The following is a 27,024-nucleotide window of genomic DNA, read 5'->3' as shown; positions in this document are numbered from 1 at the left end:
TGTGTGTATTTTGAAGTGTTTTAACCCTTTGAAGTTATTGTTTTTTATTGATGTCCAGATTGTTTGGTCTTTGGCTAGAGGGCGCCTGTATAACTTGACTCCTAAGTCTAAAAACAAATCTTGATGATTTGGATAAAATAAGTTATAAACAAGTATTGTCATTTAATTACAGTTCCCAGGTTTTACTTGTATTCATATTGGTGCATAGTAGTAATGCTTCGATTGTTTTAGTCTAATTAAAAAAAAAAAAAAAAGAGGAAAAAGAATAGACCTAATATGTAAATAATGCATTTATACCAAATTGAGGTGAAATATGTCATAGCATGTTTTATGATGCCAGTTTTGTGGTATTTCGGGTAGGAAAAGCGATAGAAAAGCCAATCATAACTTGGTAAATGGTGAGGTCATCATGTCAGATGCAAAAGGATCCTGCAGTAGTCTTATTGGAGCATAGGTAGAGTTTCAGTGAAATAACTTCATACATTATAGTAAATTAATGTTAAATTTTATTAGTGTCTTTATTTCAAGTTGGGTTTGGTTTTACAGTTACTTAGGAGTTATAATCCTAAAGTATTTAAAGTGATTTTAATGATTTTACATCTTTTTCTTTTATCTCTTTGCTTTTTGTGTTTTAGTTCTCAGTTTGGTTTTGTGTATCCTGATTAGATTTTGTGCAATGTGTATTGTGTTGTTAATACTTTATAAGTATAGATTTTAATTTCACCTATTACATAGTTAGTTTTGTGTCTTAGGGGGAGGACCTGTTTTTGCTATGATACCTGTTGTAGGGGTAGTAAAAAATTTCTTATTTATCTACTTTTTTACGTTCCATTTTTTGATCTTTGTGTATCAGCTGTTAATCTTCAGTGGCTTAGGACAGATCTTCTTAGGTTTTAAATAAAGTTGCCAAATAATTTTCTATCATATTTTTGAAATAATTAATTTTTCAACATCTGTCATTCCTCTTAGATTTTGGGATGACGTTTCATTTCTCTTGCTCTGCAGTATTTTTCCATATGTTCCATGGTGACTTTTTTTTTTTGGCGGCAGGAAATATGTGTGTGTCCAAATTCATTTTATTCATCAGCTTTTATTTACTGCTTGAAATTTGTTAGCAAATGAGCTCACATAAAAAGGATACTGAGATGTTCTGCTTCTGGCATTCATGGACAGTATTATTTTGAATCAACTCTCCTACTGAGAACAACTGGAATGGTGAAAAATGTACAACAACAACAACAAAAAAATTGTGTGCTTGTCAGAGAACTACCAAGGCAGTTAGAAATTGGGTAGTCAGGATCTGGCAAAGAAGGAAGTTCAGAAGGATGAGTCCTGCATTTGGGATTATTTTCCCCTCCAGATGATGTTGTTGTTAGGTGCTGTCAAGCCGGTTCTGACTCATAGGGACCCTGTGAACAACAGAACGAAACCCTGCGTGGTCCTGTGCCATTCTCACAGTTATTGAGCCCATTGTTGCAGCCACTGTGTCAATCCATCTCATTGAGAGTCTTCCTCTTTTTCGTTGACCCTCTACTTTACCAAGCATGATGTCTTTCTTCAGGGACTAATCCATCCTGACAACATGTCCAAAGTATGTGAGATATAGTCTCTCCATCCTTGCCTCTAAGGAGCATTCTGGTTGTACTTCTTCCAAGATAGATCTGTTCATTCTTTTGGCAGTCCATGGTATATTCAATATTCTTCACCAATGCAACAGTTCAAAGGTGTCAATTCTTCTTCGGTCTTCCTTATTCATTGTCCAGCTTTTGCATGCATATAAGGTGATTGAAAACACCATGGCTTGCGTCAGGTGCACTTTAGCCCTCAAGGTGGCGTCTTTGCTTTTTAATACTTTAAAGAGGTCTTTTGCAGCAGATTTGCCCAGTGCAATGCGTCTTCTGACTTCTTGACTACTTCTTCCGTGGGTGTTGATGGTGGATCCAAGTAAAATGAAATCCTTGACAACCTCGGTCTTTTCTCTGTTTATCATGATGTTGCTTACTGGTCCAGTTGTGAGGATTTTTGTTTTTTTTATGTTGAGGTATAATTCATACTGAAGGCTGTGGTCTTTGATCGTCATCAGTAAGTGCTTCAGGTCCTCTTCTCCAGGTGATAAAAAAAAAAGCCAGTCCAAAAGAGGTGTCTTTGAGGTTCAGAGGCTAAGATCAGAGGTGTTGATTGACTCTAGGGATTAAAAAAAACTCTAGGGATTAGGGAGACCAAAACTGGAGTTTAGGTATCCTTCAGCTTTCGATTGAGGCCCCAAAGGCTATAACTAGGATACAAGGTGAACAGAAAATAGAAGTGATAAAGTGGAAATAGACCAGCCCTCCTGAGGACAGAAACCCAACTTTGAATCATCTCAATTCCTAACTGGATTAAGGTGATTTGGGATTGCTAGTGACCCTAGCCCAGTTTCCTCTAGGAGCAAAACCAAACCCCTCTGAAAGAAGATATCATCTGGACTTGTAAATTATCTCTACAGTTTTTCATGTACAATATCTAGCACATGATGAAAAATACTCAGGAGTAAGTTGGAAATGACTTGATGGCAACAGATTTTTAAGAGAACACCAGAGCTGACTGAAAACCAAGGGAAAAAATAGATAATAGAAACATACATGGAATGGTAAAATAGCTATGATTAAGAAGTACAAAAATTAAAGGACAAGATCAAGAATATTGGCCAAAAAAAAAAAAAAAAAGGAAACTTTAGAACCAAATGAAAATTCCAGTAACTAAAACAAACAAACAAAAAACAGTAAACCTTAATAGATGGGTGAAACAACAAATACAAGAGAGAATTAATGAGTTGAAAAATAGGCCAGCATAAACTATCTAAAAAGAGAACATGGAAGTCTAAGTATAAAAAATACAGAAAATAGTACAGAAGACAATGAGATTTGGTAAAAGGTATAGCTTATATCTAATTGGAGTTCCAGAAGGAGAGGGGAGAGAGAATAGGGCAGAACAATGTTTGAATAGACGGCGGCTGAGAATTTACAATACATGAAAGATATCAAGCACAGATTCCATGGGCCAAGATCCTGGTATGGGCCGATAGTGGGATAAATATAAGTAAAGTTGCGCATAGACATGTCCTAGTAAAACTGTTGACAATCTAAGTCAAAAAGAAAATTTAAAAAATAACCAGAGTTAAAAAGGGAGATTACCTTAAAAAAGAAATAATAATAAGAAATGATAGCTGACTTTGCTTTCAAAAGGGTGTTGACATTAGGCCTAGCTTGAAAGATGTGAATGATAAAGATAAACACAGTAAAAGTTAAAGGAGCTGGTTTTACATTTGATTCTGTTACTAACTCATGTGATCTAAGGTTACTTTACATTTCTAGTCCTTTTCTCATGTCATAACTTAGATTGGGCCTTTTAACTTTAACATTTATAAATAAATATTAAATTTATAAATAAATGTTAAAATAAAACTTTAATTTTATTCTGAGTCTTTTGTCATAAGTTACTGATATACTACTTTGTATTCTCCATAAACCTCTAATCTACTTGTATGTTAGATATAGTTTTATTTCTCTTATATAAAAATTGCTCTCAAGGTTGACCTTGGCTCTCCAGGGCCTCACCTGTATGTTTCCCTTGATCGACAGGCTGTGTCCTGTGACTGGTGGACACTCACATAAGATGGTATCACACAAATCCCAACTTAGAGAGGCTGTGGACAGAGGGAGTCTCTTCTCTGAAATGAGGGAGCCAGTAGAGGTAGAGTCCTGAAATTCTAACTTTTTTTCTTTTAATCCAGACTGTTTTAACCTTGATTCTCTAGAAGAGCTAAACCAAACAGCCAAAATTAAAAAAAAAAAAAAAAGACTTGCTTCATTTGTGCCATATTCTGTTTGATCTGTGCTTTCTTTTCCTCTGAAACGACTTTCTTTCCACACATTTCCCCAAGGAAACCAACTTGGCCTTTTCATTGATTGTATTCTACCTCTTAACCCTGGCTGAATTTAAGAAACCCTGTTTCCTCAATCAATTCTTTTGTTTTGTCATTCTCTTTAAAGATTATATGTGACTTGTTCTATGGATCCATGTATTTTTATTATTACTGGTTTTTATTCATCCTTGGATGAAAGATCGAGACCTGAATTTTCCCAGCAATTCAGAGTATGTGGATTTTCCTCAGCTTTCCTCTTTGTTTCCTTGGGTCCCAGTTGACTTGTCTTCTCAGGTCTATAGCTATGAACAGCTCTGGACATTATTGTCAACATTTAGCATGTTCTAATTTAATGCACCTCTTTAGTCTAGAAAGGTGTATTCTTATATCCCCCACTGGCAGACACCCTCATATTCTGGAGAGAGCATTTGGACAACTGTAATGCCTAGTTGTATTGACAGTTCAGCATCTGACCCCATGGTTTTCTGGGATTTGAGTTTTTGAATAAATGAAAGAGATGTTCTGATGAAGAGTTGGACAGTACACATTGTTTGAATAGCAGCAGTTGCTGGGATAGCAGTTCATTTTCCTGTTTGATACAGATTTGGCATTTCTGAACGAATATTTAGAGAGGAGAAAGGCTTTCTTCCTTCTTTTGGATGTGTTGACCTTGTTATGTTTCTAAGCATGGGTGGACACCAATTACACATTTCAGTCTGGTTGTGTAAGTCCTTAAATAGTAGACATCTCTTATGCATTCTGGTATTAGAAAGATGGAATAGGTAGTGACAGATGCCATTTAAAACCAGATGTTAGCACCGGCTCTTAAAATACTGGCTACATTTATATTTCCTGACATAACATAGTTCAAAATTTTCTCTAATACAAATTCTTTGACTCCTTAAGATCAGGATATTTAGAATAGCTTATAAAATCTCTAGTCTATTTGTATTTGGAAGCTGTTTAAAAAGAATAAAATTCTCTTCATTATATTCTTTAATTTAGTTAAAAGAAAGCTTGGAACAATCAATAGGCCAACTCCGAAATCGACGTTTACTGAGAAACTCAGGAGGGAGGAGTATTTCTGTTACAAGTCTGAGTCCAAGTGACCTCGATGGTGGTGCTGCAGCAGGTAAACTCGTCAGCTGTTCTGAAAACTCCTTTTTGTTTTAAACCTATTTCTGAAGTATGTATTGAATACCATTGATCTTTAGAAAAATGCAACCCATACATAAAATTGTACAGACTAGATGTCTGCAGATGCAGTTGTCAAGGATATGAAGGATTTTATAGTACATGTTTTGAAATATGTTAAGTGAGACTTTATTATTTTGAGTCTATAATCTTTGCTTTTCTGAGACTCCACAGACCACATAGAGCTTTACCTGCCAAAGCTTGGATTTAATAATCTGCTACCAAAGAATCAAAACAAACATACAAATAAAATTTACTGTATGGTGTAATTTCTGGGTATGGGGTCTTGTCCTAGATTAATGGTTTTCAAATGTCTCGTTATGAAGTATCCTATGACACTCGTTAAGAAGAGGTGAATTTAACCTTGATGTCCAGCTAGATTGAAATAGCTAGATTAAAAGTGGCAGCTCTTAGTTTGTAGCTAATCTACTTTCTTATTGTACTAAGATTCATATTTCAATAGAAAAGATTTTTAAGTCTGCAGTGAAGAGAGGTGATTTAGAGTGAACATCAGTACCTCATATTGTTAACATTTCTATTAAGCATTACAATAATGATTAAAAATTAGACCTAATCTTTTTTTTTTTATGTAATTGGTTGGTTTTTATTGATTTTTAAATGCCATTCAGATCTTAATTAGTTTTTTTATTTGAAAAGTCTGTTTTACTGGTATTTAGTTACATCTTAAAAAAAAAAAAAACCAAACCAAACCCGTTGCGTCAAGTCTATTCCAACTCATATTCCACTATGGGACAGAGTAAAACTGCCCCACAGGGTTGCCAAGGAGCGGCTGGTGGATTCCAACTGTGTACCTTTTTGGTTAGCAGCCTGAGCTCTTAACCACTGTGCTACCAGTTACATCTTAGGGAGTTATGAAAGTTAATTTTAGTTAGCAATTTCTTTTTATATAAGGAAAATTATTCATCTTGCTTCTTTGGAAAGTATAGCAAATTGAAACTTTTTGTTTTGTTTCCAAATTATTTCTGTTTTCCATTTTATCTGCTTTAAAAGCAAAATTAGTGCCAATTTTATGGAGCTTTATTTATGTTCACAGCAACAAACCAAACCAAACCCACTGTTGTGGAGTCAATTCTGACTCATAGTGACCCTGTAGGACACTGTAAAACTACCCCATAGGGTTTCTAAGGCTGTAAATCTTTAAAGAAGCAGACTCACACAGCCTTCTCCTGTGGAGCGGCTGGTTGTTTGAAACTCCTGGCCTTTGGGTTAGCAAGTAAGCCCTTAACCACTGTGCCACCAGGGCTCCTTTTATGGCTATAGCAGGATTAACCCACTGCCATCGAATTGGTTCCAACTTGTAGAGACCCTATAGGACAGAGTAGAAGTGCCCTGTAGAGTTTCCAAGGAGCGACTGGTGGATTTGACGTGCTGACCTTTTGATTAGCAGCTAAGCTCTTAACCACTGTACTACCAGGGTTCCCACAGTATGATACTTGGAAATAAATGGGAGAATACTTGGAAATAAGTGGGAAGGTATTTGAAATAAATGGGTTAAGGGCACATGTGTATATCCATTAATGGGTTGCAGGTACTGAGTAAAATTTTAGATTGTTTTTTCTCATACAGTTTTTTTTAATCCTTTCTCTCTCTCTTTTTTTTTCCTAATTGTGAAGAGAGCCACCGTTTTCCACCTACCTCACCTCTCAAGGACTACGGGGATCCACAAGGTAGTAAACCAATGAAGTCCAGACCAACTGGTGTCCGGTTTGTTCGGGAGAATGATGATGTGGGCCAGGTACTTAGGACTATTCTGTACTCTGTATAGAAGCATTTCCTTACATTTCTGTATAAATGACTAACACTTGAACTTAATGGCCTATATTTTGGCCAAGAGTTTGAACATTGGTAACATTTTGCTTTTTTTTTTTTTAACCAAGTAAACTATTTTCTTGATGTACTAATCTTCATCAAGTGTTTATTTTGAATATTGTTATGGAGGCTTGCATTTTGTAGAACATTTAAAAGTGACCGTAGTTTTTTTTTTTTAGTTAGACATTATATGTTTCTTTGTTTAGTTGGCTAGCTCTCCTTTAAGCCCTGGTAAGCCAGCTACTTTTTATTTTACTAAACTTTGTTTAGTATGAAGAAATTGGTCCGATTTTTGCAGCATTAGTGTTTTTCTGATTGTTGAATCATTGATGGAGCCACTCTCTATTAAGTAAGAACTTCCATACTTCCTCTATGTATTCACTAAAGATTTGTTAGTTCTATGGACATATTTATTTTCCTGCCTTTTTAAACTTCTCTGCAAGAGCTGAAATTTTCTCTTTCTTGCCTTGGGTAGCTAAATTAATTAGGAAAGGGCTAGGGGAAGTTTTTAACTTTGACACCTTTGCTTTGGAAGTTTTAGGATTGGGAGCTCAAACTTTGTCTTAGGATACTCATCTGTAGCTATTGCACGTTACAGCTTAAGATAAAGAGATAACAGAGCCAAATGCATTACAAAATGGCTTATAGAAACTTTCTTTGAATGTGTTATTTTTTGGATAGGTGCAACTATGCTGTATGGACTATATGATTACGTCTAGAGCAAAAAATAATTTCTTAAAATTATCTGTTTAATCTTTCATTGTATTTATTTAGTGCCTCTATGCCAGGAACAATGTTTGTGCTTGGAAAGAGTGATGAGCAAAAGTAGACATGGCCTTTGCCTTTTCATGGAGCTTATAATTTATAGGAGGAGCTAGATATTAATCAGATAAGTGTATTAATACTCATAACTGTGAACTGAAGTGTATGTTATAGTGGAATGAACATAGTGCAATGGGAGTGTATAGAAGAGGTACCTGCCCCAGTCAGGGAATTCTTTGTTGAAGACAGGCTAGTTGTGTTGAGATCCAAGAGTTAAGAAAGACTCATTCCAGGTAGAGCAAATAGGTTGGCAGGAAGGAAGATAGCAGCTAAGAGTAATTTAAAGAAGGCCATGTGGCTAAAGAAGCATGAAGGGCCGAGGCCATGTAAAGCATTGTAATTGGTGACAAAATTATTTAGAAAAGATCACTCTGGCTCTCGTGTGCAAGGTAGAGTTAATGTGTGCAAACTGATTGGGAGGATATTACTGTGTTCTGGGTGTGAGATGGTGGTCACTTGGATTAGAATGGTGAAATGGAGTTGGAAAGAAGGGAGTGGATGCAAGAGCTATAGTGGATAAAATTGAAAGGTCTTGAAATTCAGTTGGCCATGTGGGGAGGGTAGGAATGAGTGAAAGCGTTGTGTCAAGAATGAATCCTAATGTTCTGGTTTGTAAAATTGGGAATCCATAACGGTAAAACCTAAGTGGATGGCCTCTTCATTTATATACTGCCTCTACTCCTTTCTTTTAAATTATCCTTCCTTATTTTAAGTCCGTTGTCTTAAGATGACCTTTAACTTCACATGACTGTGTACTTACTTTCTTTCTGCCCCTAGTTTAGAAATTGTGGTTAGCTGTTTACTTATGTCTCCCCCCCAAAAAATTATTGTGAAATATAGCACACACACACACACACACAGACACAGACACATAACATATATATCTATGGTTGAAAGTATAATAATAAGAACATTATGTAACTATTGACCACGCCAGGAAACAGAGGATTATCATATTCCCAAAGCCTCTTTTATGCTCCTTCTGTCCCCAGGGGGTATTCACTATCTTGACTTTTAAATTAATTATTCTCTTACTTTTAAAAAAAAAATCACTTTTACTACTTATATCTTATTTAGTGTAGCTTACCTTAAAACTCTGTATTAATGGAAGATACCATATGTCTTCTTTTGTAACTTGCTTTTATTATTCAGCATTATGTTTTTGAGATTCATCCTTACTAATGGGTGAGTAGCTTTAATAGTTTCATTTTCACTGAGGTGTGATATTCTGTTGGCAGAATATACTGCAGTTTATTTATGTCCATCCTACTCTTGATGAACTTTTAGTTTATTTCCAGTGTTCCCTATGAACAATGCTACTCCAACATCTGTGTACATGATTCCAGGTGCATGTGGGCAGGAGTTTTTCTAGGGCAGGGGTTGGGACTGTACACTGTGGGCTGGTAGAATAAAGTTTTATTGGAACATAGCCATGCTCATTTTTTTATGGCTGCTTTTGTGCTACAGTAGTAGAGTTGAGTAGTTGCGACAGAGACACTGTAGCCAGCGAGCCTGAAATATTTGCCATCTGATCCTTCACAGAAAAAGCTTGCTGACACCTTCTCTAGGAGTGGAATTGCTGTACTATAGAGGACCTATTAGTTAATATTAGGTATAGTTCTTAAAAAAATGGCTTTTCTTTGAAAAAAATATTTCTTTCAGAGTAGACATTTGTTTTATTTTTAAAGTAACAGCCATTGTAGAATTCAGGCATATTGCAAGAAATAAGAACTTATTCTTACCTTCGGTGAATCTTCATGATCAATTCAGTAGACTCCTAAATGAGTAACTGTGTTTTGCCTTTATTAGCTTCATATTTTGCATCAGTCCCTTCGAGACCTCAGCAGTGAACAAGTTCGCCTTGGAGATGACCTCAACAGGGAATTTTCAAGAAGAAGCCGGTAAAAGCAGAATATGGTTTTTACTAAAAAAAAAAAAAAAAATAGAGGCATGAATTATTAGAAGAATGAAATAAGTTCTGTAATCGACATGTTTATGTAGATTAATAAAAAAAAGTGTTTTTCTTTCACTGTTTTAAAATTTATTAATAGAGTAGTTCAAAGCCCTTTGGATTTAGAGTGTTCTGTGACTCAACGTTAAAAAAAAAAAAAAGAAAATTTTTTCTTTTTTTACTTGTGACTCAACGTTAGACAAATTAATTTCATATTTCTAAAAACACTTTAACTTAGTACAATGGAACCTTGATATCACTGAGAAATACATTATAAAACTTTAGCAAGGAGGTATATTTGCAAATATATTGAAAGAGTGCAAGAATGAGAGTGTGAACCTGTGCATGCATATGTGTGCAACCAACCCATGGCACTGCAGAGTTAGGAAAAAAACATAATTGTGGAATATTTCAATGGCTATGAGCAACTATAGAATCTGATATTTTAGCTTTTAGTTGAAATATTTGAATGCCAGTGGTTTACATCTATACAGTCTTGACAATTTTGTCAATTCTATATCGTCTCCAAGAACTATCATTTTAATTAGCTTCTTCACTTTTATTTTCATTTCCTCATCAGCAGTGGCTTTTTGGAGGCCCTATTTTCCAAGAAGCAAAGATTCGTATCCCTTCTCAAGAGTTACAATTATGTATAGTAATGATTAGGGAGGAGCCCTAGTGGCACAGTGGTTAAGAGCTCGGCCACTAACGAAAAGGTTGGCAATTCGAATCCATCAGCTGCTCCTTGGAAGCCCTGTGGGGCAGTCCTACTCTGTCCTATAAGGTTGCTATGAGTCGGGAGTCGACTTGATGGCAATGGGTTTGGTTTTTAATGATTACTGAATAAATTACTAGGTTTAACTTTTTGATTGGCTCAGAAAGGTTGGTATTTTCATTTAGTTAGTAATTTTTTATTAGCATTTATTACCAAAGGTATGTTGAATAAGAAAAGCACATTGAAATGCAGGCTTTTAGAAAGGATTAAGTGAAGTTTAATTCAGCATGTCTTTACAGAATTCACTATCTTGTTCTTAAAACATATTGTAAAAATAAAACCACATGATAAAGGCATATCAATTTATCGTTCATTAAAAAATAGATATTAAGTTAAAAAAGAGGAAAGTTTCTCATAATTGCTTCATTCCACAGAACAGCACAAACTATGAATTCATTAAGACAAGATATCAAAGATATGATAAAACAGAATCATATGAAGTTTTTGACTCTACACTTAAGACAAATTGAGAACGAAATCATTATCATTACAGAATGAATAAATGAATTAGAAACAACAAGCAACAGAATTGATAACAGTGAAAATGGGTTACAGAAATAGGTTTTATAAAATAGGTTTGATAAAAATTATAGTATTCAGATTAAAAATACAAAAAGATTAAGCAATTAGAGAGAAAGTAATAGATATGGAAGTCAAAGACACATCAACAAAAAGTATAATTGATATTTCAGGAGTCCGGAACCCAGCAAACACAAATGAAGATACCTTTAAAGATATACTGAATTAAATGAAAAAAGACTGGAATCTGAGATATGCAAATACATTCAGTGTTCCAGGGAATTTGATATTGAATACTAATTGCAGAGACATATTTTACTTAAGCTGTAGAACTTCAAGTTTAAAGAAACAGCAACAGCTCTCATGAAGCTTACATTCTAGTGGGAATTGCCATATTCTAAGATGTTAATAGTGGTTAATTCTAGATAGGGGAAATATGAGTGTTTACTCTGTATTTAATTACACTTTTCTGTATACAGTTTTGCAAAACGTGGTGGCATAGTGGTTGGCAGTTCGAATCTACCAGGCGCTCCTTGGAAGCTCTATGGGGCAGTTCCACTCGGTCCTGTGGGGTTGCTATGAGTCGGAATTGACTCGAGGGCAATGGGTTTGGTTTTGGTTTTGGGTATATATAGTTTTAAAATCTAATCACAGAACATTTTCTTGGGGTGGGGACACAGGTATAGTTTCTGCTTTTACATGGTGGCATGGGTGACAAACAGTAACTGAACCAGTACTGATACAGAGAAAAATGGAGTTCTAGTTTAGGTTGGATACTCAAGGAAGGCACTTCTGAGAAGAGTATTTAAGCTTATAAGGATGAGAACGAACCACCCGGAAGAGGAGCATACAGACAGACGAAACAGCGCAATGTGAACAGAACTTGGCTTGTTTAGGGAACCAAAAGAAAGTCTGGTGAATGAGGGAGAGTGGCATGAGATGAAGTTAGAGAGATTGTCAGGAACCAGGTCATGACAGGCCTCTGTGCCATGCCAAGGACTCTGAATGTGATTTTGAGGGCAATAGGAAGACATTGAAAACTAAATTAGAGAAGTTATGTGAACTGACTGACATTTTAGGAAAATTATATTGGTTGCCATGGGGAAAATTGGTTTGAGGTGGGCAAGTGAGAAATCTTTTCCATTACTGTATGAGAGATGAAGGAGCCCGGGTGGCACAGTGACTAAACACTCGGCTGCTAATCGAAAGGTTGGTGGTTCGAACCCACCATCTGCTGTGCAGGAAAAAAGATGTGACAGCCTGCTTCCATAAATATTTTAGCCTCAGAAACCCTATGTGGCAGTTCTCTGTCCTATAGGGGCACTATGAATGAGAATTGACTCAACAGCAATAGATTTGAGTTCATATGAGAGATGGTGATGTCTTGACCAGGATTATGGCAAGGGAGAGATGGAGAGAAGTTGATTTTATGATTTTTTTTGGAGATTGAAGAGGCAGGATTTGGTAATGGACTGGATATGTAGGATCAGGGAGAATTAATCTAGGATGAAACCCAGATTTACGACTTGAGTAACAGGCAAATGATAATTCCACTTCCTGAGGTATATAAGATTAGTTGGGAGTAGGTGAGGTGTAGTAATTAAGTTTGGCTGCAGACATGTTAAGTTTGAGATGCTGTGAAACATCCAAATGGAAATGTAAGGTACATAGCTGGATATTTACCCTGGAGCTCAAAGGAGAAGTCTCAGACAGATATAAATTCAAGAGTGGTCAGCATATAGAAGTGGAGTTTGGAAGCATGGGAATGGGTGAGATTATCTAGAGAGAAACTGTAGGGAGAGAATCAAGGTCAGGGCTGGGTGCCAGCAGTTCTTATATTTAGGAGTTCTATAAAAGACCTGGCAATCTGCTCCAGGAAAGATTTCAGCCTAGGAAACCCTATGGGGCAGTTCCACTCTGTCCTATAAGGTTGCTATGAGTTGGAATTGACTCGAGTGCCCATATCAACAACATCCAAAAGGAAGAATCTCTGGTGGCACAAATTGCTGCTAATGCGGTCAGCTGCTATCCAAAGGTTGGTGGTTGGAGTCCACCTAGAGGTACCTCAGAAGAAAGGCCTGGTGATCTGCTGCTGAGGAGTCAGTCATTGAAAACCCTCTGGAGCACAGTTGTACCCTGACATACAGAGGGGAATCGACTGGATGGCTCTGGTTTAGTTTTGGTTAAACATATGGAGGATCTGGCCTAAGAAGAAGTACCTAGTGAGATGTGAGAAATCCAGGAAAGCATGGGACCACAAAAGCCAGAAAAGAGGTAAAAATAAAGTCATTTTCAGATATTTAAAGACTTAGAAAATTTATCTCTTAGGATAACTTTTTTCTGAGAAAATCGCCAAAGGGCATTTAAGTAAAATAAAATCATAACCAAGGAAGAGGAAAATGTAAGTTTCAAGAAATAGTAAAACTGTGCCAGGAATTCAGTAAAAATAATCCCCAGAATGATAGCCATGTAGCTGGGCCAGGAAGTATTCACTCTAAATTAGAGCAGGAAGTGTCTTCTGTGAAAAGCATAGTTAATTAGAGTGGAGTAGATTCTTTTTAATAGATGATTCAGTAAGAAGCAGAAGGAAGATATCAATGATGTGATAAGTCAGGCCCATGTAAGGCTAAAAGATCATAAGAAACTCTAAAAAAAAACAAAAGCACGAGAAAGTTATGATCTAAGTATTAAGGTGACTAAAATGTGAGGGTGATAGAATGTAAACCAAGGATCAATTTGACTACGATGGAATAATTCATAAGAGGTATAAATATATAAAATTACACAGGTAAGCAATAGAAGAACTAAAAATAGTGATAAATTTATCTAAAATTAGGAGTGAGAGAGAGCTAAATATTTTAAGTCAATAGAAGTTGTGTAGAGTACAGCTGAGGTAGTCACCAAAAGAATAAGAATGGAAATGGTTGAACATAGTTGGCTGTGGGGAGTGTAACCAAAGGTAAGGAAGTGTGAGGGAGGAAGGCTTTTTTTTTGTTTTTTAAATAAGTCTTTTTGAAGTATTTGATTATTTATCGAATAATTTGATGGAAAAAAGTCATGGGAGATGTTAGTTGGGACAGAATTTGTAGAGCACACTCTGATGTGATTTGATTATGAATTGCTTAGAGAGAGAGGGTGTAAGATCAAGGGTTTTTTCTCTTCTTTCCTTCTTTTACGATGGAGCTATTGTAGCATGTTGGTATATTGAAGGTGATGTACAGTACAGCAGTGGTTCTCAAAGTGTAGTCCCTAGAGCAGCAGCAGCAATACCTAGGAATTTGTAGGAGTGCACATTGTTGGGCCCCATCCAATATCTACTGATTCAGAAATTTTGGAGGTGGGGCTCAGGCCATCTGTGTTTTTACAAGCCATCCAGGTGTTTCTGATGTTTGCAAGAGTATTTATGCAGTAGAGAATTACGTAAAACATAATATGTTGTGAATTTCACTAATTGTATTTTCCCAAATATGCAATTTAAAATATTAGTCTTTGTTTGTATAGGTCGGATGCTGAAACAAAAAGGGCTTTGGAAGAATTGACTGAAAAACTTAATGTCCAGAGACAAGAAGTGGTAAGAACTCTCTGTTTATAAAAAGTTTTATTTGATATGTGGATAGTAGGGAGGGTGGCTGGGCTGGTCATAATCACAGTGGAGTTTGGTGCATTTAACTTTTTGAGTGGTATATGTCACTTTGTCTAAAAATATGTTCTTACACCTCTTATCAAATATTTGAAAGTTTGAAATATTACATCTGTGGTATGTTCGAGATAGAATTGTCATTTGTTTTAATTTTTAAAGCTTTATTATGACTATTTGAAAGATATTTTAAATGTTATTTCTTCAGTGATTCTTCTGCTAGAGTTTTTGTTAAATGATATTTGAAAACAGAATTTTTTTGTAGTGGCTCCGTTTCACTCTCCGTTGAGTATTTTCAGGTCATCTCACACAAGTGTGAACTCACAATTGCTACAAGGATCTCCATGCTGTTTTGGCCCTTTTTTAATATGGTGCCAGTTGAAAATACCCCTAATTCTCATGTTTAATTTTTTCAAACTCAGGTCATTGACTTATTTTTCAGTGATTTTTTTTTATTTTTATCATATCACTATCTTTGAAAAAAAAATTAAAAAAAAAAATTTATCCTTGATGGAAGTGAGGTAAAAATGGATGGAAGTGAGGTAAAAATGGATGGAAGTGAGGTAAAAAAATAAAGTGGTTACGGTCGCTTTCTTTGCATGTCGGATTTTTTTAGAAGGAAATTACCAATAGAAATTGTCACTAAACTGTTGGAAATTTGTCAACTTCAGGAGCAATGAGCATTCACTCATTTTCTATAACACCTTTTGTTTTTTCAAGGAAAGGAAAGTTAGCAGAATTTTTTTAACATATTTTATTCAGATTGAAAATTTCCTAGTGAAAGTAGGTGAATTTTCTCCAGTTGTATTTACATTTGTAGATATATCAAGATCATTTTGGAGGTTGAATTTAGATATACTCTATTTTCGAAGTGGTCAGCTTTTTGCAGTAAAATTTGCTCATTTCAAAAATATGAATAAGCAACTGATTATATAAAATCACCTCTCTCCTCTGTTTTGGTATTAATTTCTTTGTGAAGAACCCCAGAGAGGTGAAGGTAGTATAATGCTTGTCTTCTGATGAAGTAGATAACATCTTTGCAGTTAGTGCCTGATGGTGTGACATTTAATGTGTGATCAGGATATGGGATACACTCTCATGTATACATTTGTGTATGTGTATATATATTTACATAATGTTCTGGATTTTTCCAGGCATACCAAGGGCACCATCAATGTGCATTATATGAATCTATAAAATTTCTATACTTAAAAAAAACTCTCTGCTGGAATAACAGATTGGTACTGTTCTTAGTTAAATGCTGTGGCTCACACAACAAGAAACCTATGCTGTTGTCTGATTTACATAACTAAACAGAAGGTGAATGCACACTTTAAGAAGTGTAGCTCCGAGGTCCTCTTTAATGTACTATGTGATAGTCTAGTTCTTCTCATAAATTTTAGAGTGGAACCTGTCATTTGACAAAGGAGCCTGCTGAAACTATTTTTTTTTAATTTTTAAAACTTTGAGTTATAATATGTGTACAGAAAAGTACATGAATCAGCATATAGCTCAGGTGAACATACCTATGTAAACTGTCACCCAGGTCTAGAAACGGAACACTACCAGCACCTAAGAAACCTCATTTAATCACTAACTCCTCCTTCCTTTCTAAAGGGAACCATTTTTTGGCTTTTAACCCTGTAGATTAATTCTGCCTGTTTTGACCATTTTATGTACAGCAAGTGTTCTTCTTGTGTTTGACTTTTGCTGATCATTATCATTGTGATATTTATGGGTGTTGCATTGTGTTCCTGCAGTTTGTTCATTTTTATTGCTGTTGAGTATTCCATCGTATGGATATACTGCAATATATTGTAACATTTTATGATGGCTATTTGAATTATTTCAAATACTGGGCAGTTGTGAATAATGCTGCTCTGAACATTCCTGTTCAGTATTTTAGTGCACACATTTCTGCATTTGTATTGGTAAGTATTATGGAGTGTGAATGCTAAATGTCTACGTATTTCGTAGATACTGATATCTATCGTACTATCATGCTGTTTGTTGAAATTTTTAGATAGTTGGGATGGTTAAGTTTGGCGTTTGGAAGTACTAAGTTGTATATAGTACATGTTACATTTTAAGTTTCACCTTTTATCATGTGGCAAGAGAACTCATAATGAACAGAGCTGTCAATTCATTTGTGCCTCTCACATAGCAAATAAAATTAGCAAGTATTATCTACATATATTCTAGACTTTTACTGTGGGTCTAAAGTTTAGCCACTGATCTAAAGTTAACAGCTGAATTCAAAAAAAGCCTAAGGTCTTTCATATTATCATTGCCATGCATAAGGAAATACGCCATAACAGGTAAAGCTATGATTGCATAACTGGACATCACACTTCATTGATGCTCATTGGTTTATGCAACTTACTACTTTACTTAAATGTCCAGGGTGCCCGTTTCATCAGGAAAAAGCCTTGTATATTGTGTAAACCCAGGAAATTGTCCACAGCCTAAATGTGTGCTCCGTTGAGTTGTGCATTTGTGTACAACATTGTGCTTTCTATAATTTGCCTTCACAGTAAGGTTGTCTCATAACTATACAGAGGACATCTCGAATCTCATGTGGGTGTATGTGTACTTCTGATTAAGAAACAATCATCTAATGCAAAACTTAAAAATAATATTGTTGAATTTTAGAAAGTCTTCTGAAGGCCACATGATGTTTGCTTCCAATTTGTACAAGGCTTAATATAGATTTTGTGACTCACTTATTCCAACTGAAGTCAACATTTACATTTTATAACTGTTTGACATATTGTGTTGTATTTGTGAATTCATGATAGCATGCTGTCAGAGAAGATGCAGTTTTGAGTGTTAAACTTCTTAGAGCTTGCAGCTGTTTCCCCCCTCCAGATTTAAGTTTAAAATAAAATTACCAAAGTGATACACGTTCACTGCAGAAACTTTTAAATATTATACAAATATGTAAAGTAAAAATGAACAACTGCCCTTTTCTCCCACCAATTTCACTTTCCACTGATACCCACTGTTAATCACATTTATTGTGTATTATTCTGAGGTTTACCATGCTTTTTCTCAGTAACTAAAATATATCTTGAGGGTTTATAGAACCCATTTTTCTTTGATAGGTTAGAAGTGTTGGTTGCTATCACGTATACCAAAATCTGATTTGTTAATCCTTTTGGGATCATAGGTTTATTTGCTTGCTTGTTTGTTTCAAACTGCCCATTGGAAGAGAATAGTTAGCATGTATAGCAATGATGTTAAAAACATATTTTATTAACACTTAACCTTGGTAATAAACAATCACTATTGCATGGGCTTCACACCACAGGGGAAATTTCAGTTCATTAGTTGTCTAGATTTTACCTAGTTGAGTTTGACAGGAGTGTGTATGGAGTTTGATTATTCATGGAAGAAAAAGTCAATTTTATTTTTCTGTAGGAGGGCCACTGTTTAAATTAAAAATGTGAAAATGGATCCAGCTGTTTCCAAATAGGTTGGTCATTAATAATACCCTAAGAATTTTGTCAATACTGCGTTTGGGGTATCATGGTTATTGCATAGATTACAGCAATAGAGTATATAATCAACATGTATTTAAATGGATTTAAACCAGCAGGTATTGTTAAAGTGTTGAAGAATCAACATATTGAAAAACCAGAATACAATCCCATAGACAGAATGCTTTTGCTTTTGTTTAAGCTTATTTCATTAAATGCTAATGTTAAAGCTGTTATGTACCACCTGTCCATCATTGTGTCCTACCAGGGGGCTTGCGCATTAATGCGATGCTGGAAGCTATGCCACTGGTATTTTAAATACCAGTAGGGTTACCCACGATTGACAGGTTTCAGCAGAGCTTTCAGACTAAGACAGACTATGAAGAAGACCTGGCGGCCATCTACTTCTAAAAAACTGGCCAGTGAAAATCTTATGAATAGCGGTTGAACATTGTCTGATATGGTGCCAGAAGATGAGCCTCTCAGGTTGGAAGACACTGAAAATATGACTGGGGAAGACTTTCCTTGTAGTAGGAAAAAACTCATTGCTGTTGAGTTGATTCCAGCTATATCAACCCTATAGGACATAGTAGAACTGCCCTATAGGGTTTCCAAAGAGTGGCTGGTGGATTTGAACTGCTGACCCTTTTGGTTGGCAGCCAAGCTCTTAAGCACTGTCCTACCAGGTCTCCAAGTAGAGTTGACCTTAATGACATATGAAGTAAAGCTTTTGGGACCTTCATTTACTGATGTGGCACAACTCAAAATGAGAAGAAACAGCTTCAAGCATCCATTAATAATCAGAATGTAGAATGTATGAAATACGAATCTAGGAAAATTAGAAGTAAAAATTGAATGGAATGCAGAAACATCAATATCCTAGGCATTAAAAAAAAAGGCATTAGCAGGGTGAAATTGACTGGCATTGGCCATTTGGAATCAGACAGTCATATGGTCTACTATGTCAGAAATGACAAAATGAAGAGGAATGGCATCGCATCCATCATCAAAAAGAACATTTCAAGATCGATCCTGAAGTGCAACACTGTCAGTGATAGGATAATATCCATATGCCTATAAGGAAGACCAGTTAATGACTATTATACAAATTTACACACCAATCACTAGTGCCAAAGATGAAGAAACTGAAGATTTTTATCAACTTCTGCAGTCTGAAATTGATCAGACGTGCAATCAAGATGCACTGATAATTACTGGTGATTGAAATGCAGAAGTTGGAAACAAATAAGAAGGATTGGTAGTTGGAAAATATAGCCTTGGTGATAGAAATGACGCTGGAGATCACATGATAGAATTCTGCAAGACCAATGACTTATTCCCTGGAAATACCTTCTTTCCACAACATAGACAGCTACTCTACACGTGGACGCCACTGGATGGAATACGCAGGAATCAAATCAACTACATATGTGGAAAGAAATGATAGAAAAGCTCAATATGATCAGTCAGAACAAGGCCAGGGCCTGACTGTGGAATAGACCATCAATTAATTAAAAAAGAAAAAAAAATTTTAATTGCTCATATACAAATTCAAGTTGAAGCTGAAGAAAATCAAAACAAGCCCAAAAGAGCCAAAAAAGGACCTTGAGTATATCCAACCTGAATTTAGAGACTATTTCAGGAATAGGTTTGATGCATTACTGAAGACCAAACCGGTTGTGGGATGACATCAGTGATAGCATACATGAAGAAAGGAAAAGGTCATTAGAAAGACAGAAGAGGAAAAAAAGACCAAAATGAAGTCAGAAGAGACTTTGGAACTTGCTCTTGAACATAGAGTATCTAAAGTGAATGGAAGAAATGAAGTAAAAAAGCTGAACAGAAGATTTCAAAGTGTGGCTCAAAAAGACAAAGTAAAGTATTATAATGAAATGTGCAAAAACCTGGGGTTAGAAAACCAAAAGAGTTTTCTTAAGCTGCAAGAACTGAAGAAAAAATTCAAGCCTTGAGTTGCAATTTTGAAGGATTCTGTATTTTGAGCAAGTAATCTGAGAAACTGGACTACATGAAGAAGAACACAGCATCAGGACTGGAAGAAGACACATTAACAACCTGCGACAGGTAGATGAAACAATCTTGCTGGCTGAAAGCAAAGAGGACTTGAAGTACTTACTGGTGAAGATCACAGACTACAGCCTTCAGTACGGATTACACCTCAACATAAAGAAAACAAAAATGCTCACAACTGGACAATAAACAACATCGTGATAAACTGAGATAAGATAGACATGGTCAAGGATTTCATTTTACCTGGATCCACAATCAACCCCCTTGGAAGCGGTAGTCAAGAAATCAAACAACTTAATGCATTGGGCAAATCTGCTGCAAAAGACTTCTTTCAAGTGTTAAAAAGCAAAGATGTTACCTTGAGGACTAAGGTGTACCTGATCCAAGCCATGGCATTTTCATTCGCCTCACATGCACATGGAAATTGGACAGTGAATAAGGAAAAGAGAAGAATTGATGCATTTGAATTATGGTGTTGGAGAAGAATATTGAATATACCATGGACTGCCAGAAGAACAAATAAATCTGTTTTGTAAGAAGTACAGCCAGAATGCTCCATGCAGCGAGAATGGCGAGGTTTTGTCTTACATGCTTTGGACACGTTATCAGGAGGGATCAGTCTCTGGAGAAGGACATCATACTTGGTAAGGTAGAAGATCAGCTGAAAGACCCTCAATGAAATGGATTGATGCAGTGGCTGCAACAATGGGCTCAAACATAGCAACGATTGTGAGGATGGTGCGGGATTGAGCAGTGTTTCGTTGTGTTGTACATAGGGTCACTATGAGTTGGAGCCATCTCAATGGCAAAACCATTCTAAATTTCATTCTTATTATTTTGTATTTTTATAACTGACATATGGAGATTTAGAACTATCTTATATCTCAGCAGTAAATTTAGTTGATTAATGTGAGACTGTGATAAAAGTGAATTGTATAGTATTTGATGACATTGTTAATATTTTTTCCTTAGGTCTCAGAAATTGAAAAAAAAAAGTAAGGAAGCATTAAATGGATGCATTCTTTGAAATAATCCTTATTCTGGACTAATGTCATCATTCAAAAATGATGCATATATATTGTATCATTAAGTATCAGACTCCAAGCCCTTGTAGTTTTCACTTGTTCTTCCTTCGGTCTTCCCCACCTCCAGAAGTGACATTACAATCCATCCAGTGGCTCGTTGTTCATCTAGGATTCATGCTAGATTGTTTTCTTTCCCACACACTACACTTCTAATTCATTACAAAATTCTTCCCTTTTTGTTGCCGAAATCTTGCTTGGTTCCATCGGCTTCTGTTTAATACTTTCGACCAAGCCATCACCTCTCCTTGGGGTCCCTGCAGTGACTTCCATAGGACTTGATCTCTCTGCTCCCTCACCTACCTCCATCTGGGCTTCTTACAGTAGCCAGAGTAATTTTCAGAAATGGTTATCACATTAAATTATTCCTCTCCTTTAATGCAAATCACAACCACCATGAGGCACCATCACACCCTGGCATTATTGGTACAAATCAATAAAACAGGAAATAACAAATGCTGGAGAGGCTGTGGGGAGATCGGAACTCTTATGCACTGCTTGTGGGAATGCAAAATGATTCAGCCATTTTGGAAAACGATATGGTGCTTCCTTACAAAGCTAGAAATAGAAATACCATATGACCCAGCAGTCCCACTCCTAGGAATATATTCTAGAGACTTAAGAGTCATCACACAAATAGACATATGCACACCCATGTTCATTGCAGCATTGTTCACGATAGCAAAAAGCTGAAACAACCTAGATGCCCTTCAATAGATGAATGGATAAACAAATTGTGGTATATACACACAATGGATAATTACTCAGTGAAAAAGAACAATGATAAATCTGTAAAGCATCTCCTAACATGGATGAATCTGGAGGGCATTATGCTGAGTGAAATAAGCCAATCACAAAAGGACAAATATTGTCTGAGACTACTACTGTAAAAACTCATGAAAAGGTTTATATACAAAAAGAAACAATCTGATGGTTACAAGGGAGGGGAGGGATGGGGATGGAAAAGTACTTAATAGACAATAGGTAAGTGGGAACTTTGGTGAAGGGTAAGACAGTACACAATACTGGGGAAGCCAGCACAACCTGTACAAGGCAAGGTCTTGGTAGCTTCATGGACACATCCAAACTCCCTGAGGTACCAAATTGCTGGGCTGAGGGCTGTGGGGACCATGATTTCAGGGAACACCCAGCTCAGTTGGCATAGCATAGTTTATAAAGAATATGTTCTACATTCTACTTTGGTGAGTAGCATCTGGTGTCTTAAAAGCCTGTGAGTGGCCATCTAGAATACTCCACTGGTCTTAACCCCTTCGAGAGCAAGGAAGAATGAAGAAAACTAAATACAAGGAAAAGATTAGTCCAAAGGACTAATGGACCACATCTACCATGGCCTCCACCAGACTGAGTCCAGTACAACTAGATGGTGCCCGGCTACCACCACTGACTGCTCTGACAGGGATCACAATAGAAGGTCCCTTACAGAACTGGAGGAAAATGTAGAACAAAATTCTAACTCAAAAAGAAAGACCAAGCTTGCTGGCCTGACAAGACTGGAGAAACCCTGAGAGTATGGCCTCTGGACACCCTTTCAGCTCAGTAATGAGATCACTCCTGAGGTTCACCCTTCAGCCAAAGATTGAACAGGCCCATGGAATAATACAAGACTAAAGGGGCTCCCCAGCTCCAGGACAGGGACTGGAAGGCAGGAGGGAACAGGAAAGCTGGTAATGGGGAACCCAGGGATGGGAAGGAAGAGTGTTGACATGTTGTGGGGTTGTTAACCAGTGTCATAGAAAAATGTGTGTACTGTTTGATGAGAAACTAGTTTGTTCTGTAAACCTTCATCTAAAGTACAATTAAAAAAAAAAATTATTCCTCTCCTTTTAAAAACCCTACATGGGCTTTTGTCCAGATTCTTTATGATGGCCTGTAGTGCCTATACTATCTGGCCTTCTCTATGTATCTTGAATTTACCTACCTCATTGTTACCTCAGGGTCTTTGCACTGCTTTTTTTGTTTTTTCCCTCCAAATTTTCATGGATGGCTTCTTCTTATCATTCAGGTTTCTGCTTAGATGTCACTACTTTCAAGAGAAGCCTTTCTCCCACCTCCTTTTTTTGTTACGCAATTGGTAGCAGGTAGTATACTAATGCTACCGCTGCTAACCAAGAGGCCTGCAGCTTGAATCCGCCAGGCGCTCCTTGGAAACTCTATCAGGCAGTTCTACCCTGTCCTATAGGGTCGCTATGAGTCGGAATCTACTCCACGGCAGTGGGTGGGAGCATGCTAAACACTATTCTCCATATTGACTTTTCCACTTAATATTATTTTTGAGATTTGAGATTATTTCATGTCAGTATTCAATGAATATCTCATTTTCTTTTTGTATTTAAAGTATTCCATTGATGGATGTTCCATAATTTATTTAACCAGTTTCATATTGATGGACATTTAGATTGTTGCATTCTTTTGCATTTATACAGATTGCTGCAATTAATGATCTTGTATATGTGCCATTTAGTTCATATGAAAGTAAATTGGCAGTATAAATTTCTAGAAGTGGACTTTCAGGGTCAAAGTATATGTGCATTTGTAATGTGTTAGATGTTCAATTTTATAATTACTAGTATTTTAATGTCCTCTGTTAAAATTTTTGTCTGGCAATTAACATTTGTCTCACCCTTTCCCAAAAAGTATTAAAGGTGGCTTACTTTACTTTTTTTTTTCTGCTTTAACATTACAATATGTATTGAAGTTACTGACATATTTCTCCCTGGCCTCTAGTATGCATTTATCCATTTCCTTCTAAGTCCCTGTAGCTATCGATTAAGATCAGTTTCAGCTGTGAATCACAGAAAATTCCATATAAGAGTTGAAAGTTACTTCTCTTTTATGGAAAACTACTAAGTAGAGAGTCCAGGGTTCCATGTGGTTCTCCATGTAGTGATCTGCAACATGCCATAGACTCAAGCTTTTTCCATCATGCCCTTCTTGTCTTCCTGTTGTTATGGCCTCAGCTTCATGAGCTAAGATGGAAGCATCTTTGTACTAGTTAATAGGGTGAAGGAAGAGATGAGTAAGAGGGCAAAAGGTGCCTATGTGCTATCTCTTACACATGTTTTTTTTGAAGTTATCACTTGACACTTAGGTTTATGTTCCATTTGTCAGAACTCAGCCACAGGGCCACCTAGCAGCAGGGGAGGCCAGAACATGTATTGTTTATGTTTGGCAGCTACGTGTCTACCTAAAAAACTCACTGGTGGTGCAGTGGTTAAGTGATACAACTGCTAACCAAAAGGTTGGCAGTTTGAATACTCCAGCCATTCCTTGGAAACCCTATGGGGCAGTTCTGCTGTGTCTGATAGGGTCCCCTGTGGGTCAGAATCAACTTGACAGCAACGGGTTTGGTTTTTGGCTTTTGTCTACCTAAAAATTCCATTGCTATGGAAGAAGTGGGTGTGTGTGTATGAGTGTGTGAGATATTGAAGAAGTGGGTGTGTGTGTATGAGTGTGTGAGATATTGAAGAATATCAGTTTCTGCCCCATCATCTGTATTTTTTATCTTACTACTGTACTTTTTAATCCACACCTCTCTGTATGGCAAGCAGGGCAGGTTTTATTATCCCCATTTTATAGATGATGAAATTGATTTACTGAGAGATTAAATGAGTTGGACAAGTCAAATTGTATATGTTTCTCTTAGAAGGCTAATGATAGGGCCAGTGTGCTTCAGAACTGGGAGTACAGAGACGGTCATCTATCATTGGATTACAGAAAAGCCTAATACCAGTGCTGCAAACTCTAATATTTAGAAATGGAGAACAAAATTCTGTGGTGTAGATGGGAATTTTGTGGGTGGAGTGGAAAACAATTTTTTTTTTTTCCTCAGCACACTGTAGCCTATTTCCTGGTGAGGGTTTATTTGAAAGCAAAAATACTGCATTCGTTTTCTATTACTGTGTAACAAATTTCCCCAAATTTACTGGCTTAAAACAACATTTATTATCTGATTGTTTCTGTGGGTCAGGAACCTGGTTATGGCTTAACTCTGTCCTCTGGCTTTGAGTCCCTCAAAGGCTATAGTCATCTCAAGGCTTGCTTGGGATAAATCAGATTCATAGCTCACTCTGCTGGTGGTTGGCAGGACTCAGTTCCTCATGGGTTACTGGACTGAGGCATCAGTTCTTCACGACCTGTTGGCCAGAGGCCTCCTTCATTTCTTCGTCATGTGTGCTCCTCCTAGAGTATTTCACAGTGTGGGAGCTTGCTTCATCAGATCCAGCAAGAGAGTCAGTTCTACCAACACAGAAGTCAGTTTTTTTGTAACCCAATCATGGAAGTGACATCTCATCATTTTTACTGCGTTCTACTCATTAGAAGCAAGTCATTAGATCTAACCGATATTCAAGGAGAGGGGCTGTACAAGTATGTGCATACCAGGAAGCAGGGATCATTGAGAACCATGCTAGAGGTTGCGTAACACAAATATTTCTATCAAAAGTGAAAAAGACGGTAACTTTGGATGATATCTGTCTGAAGGCAGTACTATCATGACGTTTACTAGCTTTGGTGGTAGAGTAGCTAATGTCTAAATAATTTGGGTTTAGTTTCAGTATTTGGCTACTTAAACTGCTTTAATTTTGATAGGATGCTAATAATCAGCCCCCTTTCCTGAAATATAGAAGTCATTTAACATACTGAATTTAATTAGAGAAGTTCTAACTGCTTGTTCAATGTTAGTCTTCAATAGTAAGTTCTTTGAGGACAGAGTTCATGAATATCGCATGTTTATTTCTGTATTCCTAACCTTTACCGAGCATAGTAACTAACACAAATTCGTGTTCCTTGCATGCTTCTTGCATGTATGAAAATTGGCCTGGAATTTACAAGGTACTCTGAAAATGCAGACCTCTGTTGGGCCCATTTTTCTCACTAATGAGTTGTGTGATTTCTGAATTACTTAATTCATCTCCTAACTCTTCTTTTTAGATGATTTGGATAAAAATCCAAAATTAATGATACCTATTGTTTTTTTTTTTATTGATTCAGTAATTCCACTTTAAGGATTTTATCTTGAGTCTCAAATATGATTTTATATAGGAGTGTTTGTCACAGCTTATGATAATAATAAAAAATAATTGTTATCCCAGTTATCTATCAATAGGGAATTTAATCAACTACATAGAACTGTGCAGTTGTTAAGAATGATGATATAGATCTATTTGTTGTCATGGAAGGTTGTTCATGATATGTGAACTGCAGAAAATTATAAAACACTGTATAATATATGATTTTGTTAAGAAATGAAATGCATGTGTGTTTGCATAGTCGTGCGCATATGCATAGAAAAAAATCTGGAAGTGTACAACAAAGTACTTAGTATTTTTCTCTTGATGGTTGGTATTGACAGATTCTTTTTATTTTTTATCATTATTATTTATTTTTTGACAAACACTGCTGTTGTCTTAGGCTGGGTTCTCTAGAGAAGCAAAACCAGTAAAGTATCTAAGTATATACATAGAGATTTATATCAAGGAAATGACTCACGCAGTTGTAGAAGGTAGAATGTCCCAAGTCTGTGGGTCAGGATAGTGGCTTCTCCTGACTGATGTAGCTGCAGGGGCTGGTGAACCCAAGATGGGTAGGTCAGAGAGCAGCACTCTTGCTCACAGGCTGCGAAGACTGATGAATCCCAAGATGTGTAGGCAAGACCGCGGGTAAGTTGCTAGCTCAACTCCCAAGAACCAGAGGTCTGACTAACAGGAGCCAGGTGCAGGATCGAGAATGTGCAAAAACCCATGAGCCTTGCCAGAATGTACACTTATATTTGATGCAGACCACA

At 36.5% G+C, this 27,024-nt stretch overlaps 1 protein-coding gene across 10 annotated transcripts in view; it reads left to right on the top strand.

Annotated features, from left to right (window-relative positions):
* CEP128 (centrosomal protein 128) overlaps window positions 1–27,024 on the top strand; it is a 523,299-nt gene that overhangs the window by 50,809 nt on the left and 445,466 nt on the right. For 9 of the 10 annotated variants that reach the window (XM_049899764.1, XM_049899760.1, XM_049899762.1 and 6 more), the window contains exons 4-7: window positions 4,910–5,036; window positions 6,733–6,854; window positions 9,560–9,651; window positions 14,497–14,566. In XM_049899764.1, the coding sequence (XP_049755721.1) occupies window positions 4,910–5,036; window positions 6,733–6,854; window positions 9,560–9,651; window positions 14,497–14,566 (411 nt within the window). Of the gene's footprint in view, window positions 1–3,620; window positions 3,733–4,909; window positions 5,037–6,732; window positions 6,855–9,559; window positions 9,652–14,496; window positions 14,567–27,024 lie in introns of all 10 variants that reach the window. The other variant, XM_049899763.1, reaches the window with a different exon arrangement.

Source organism: Elephas maximus, chromosome 10 (assembly GCF_024166365.1).
Source record: "Elephas maximus indicus isolate mEleMax1 chromosome 10, mEleMax1 primary haplotype, whole genome shotgun sequence".
Lineage (NCBI taxonomy): Eukaryota > Metazoa > Chordata > Mammalia > Proboscidea > Elephantidae > Elephas > Elephas maximus.
This window is presented reverse-complemented; position numbering and strand designations above follow the sequence as displayed.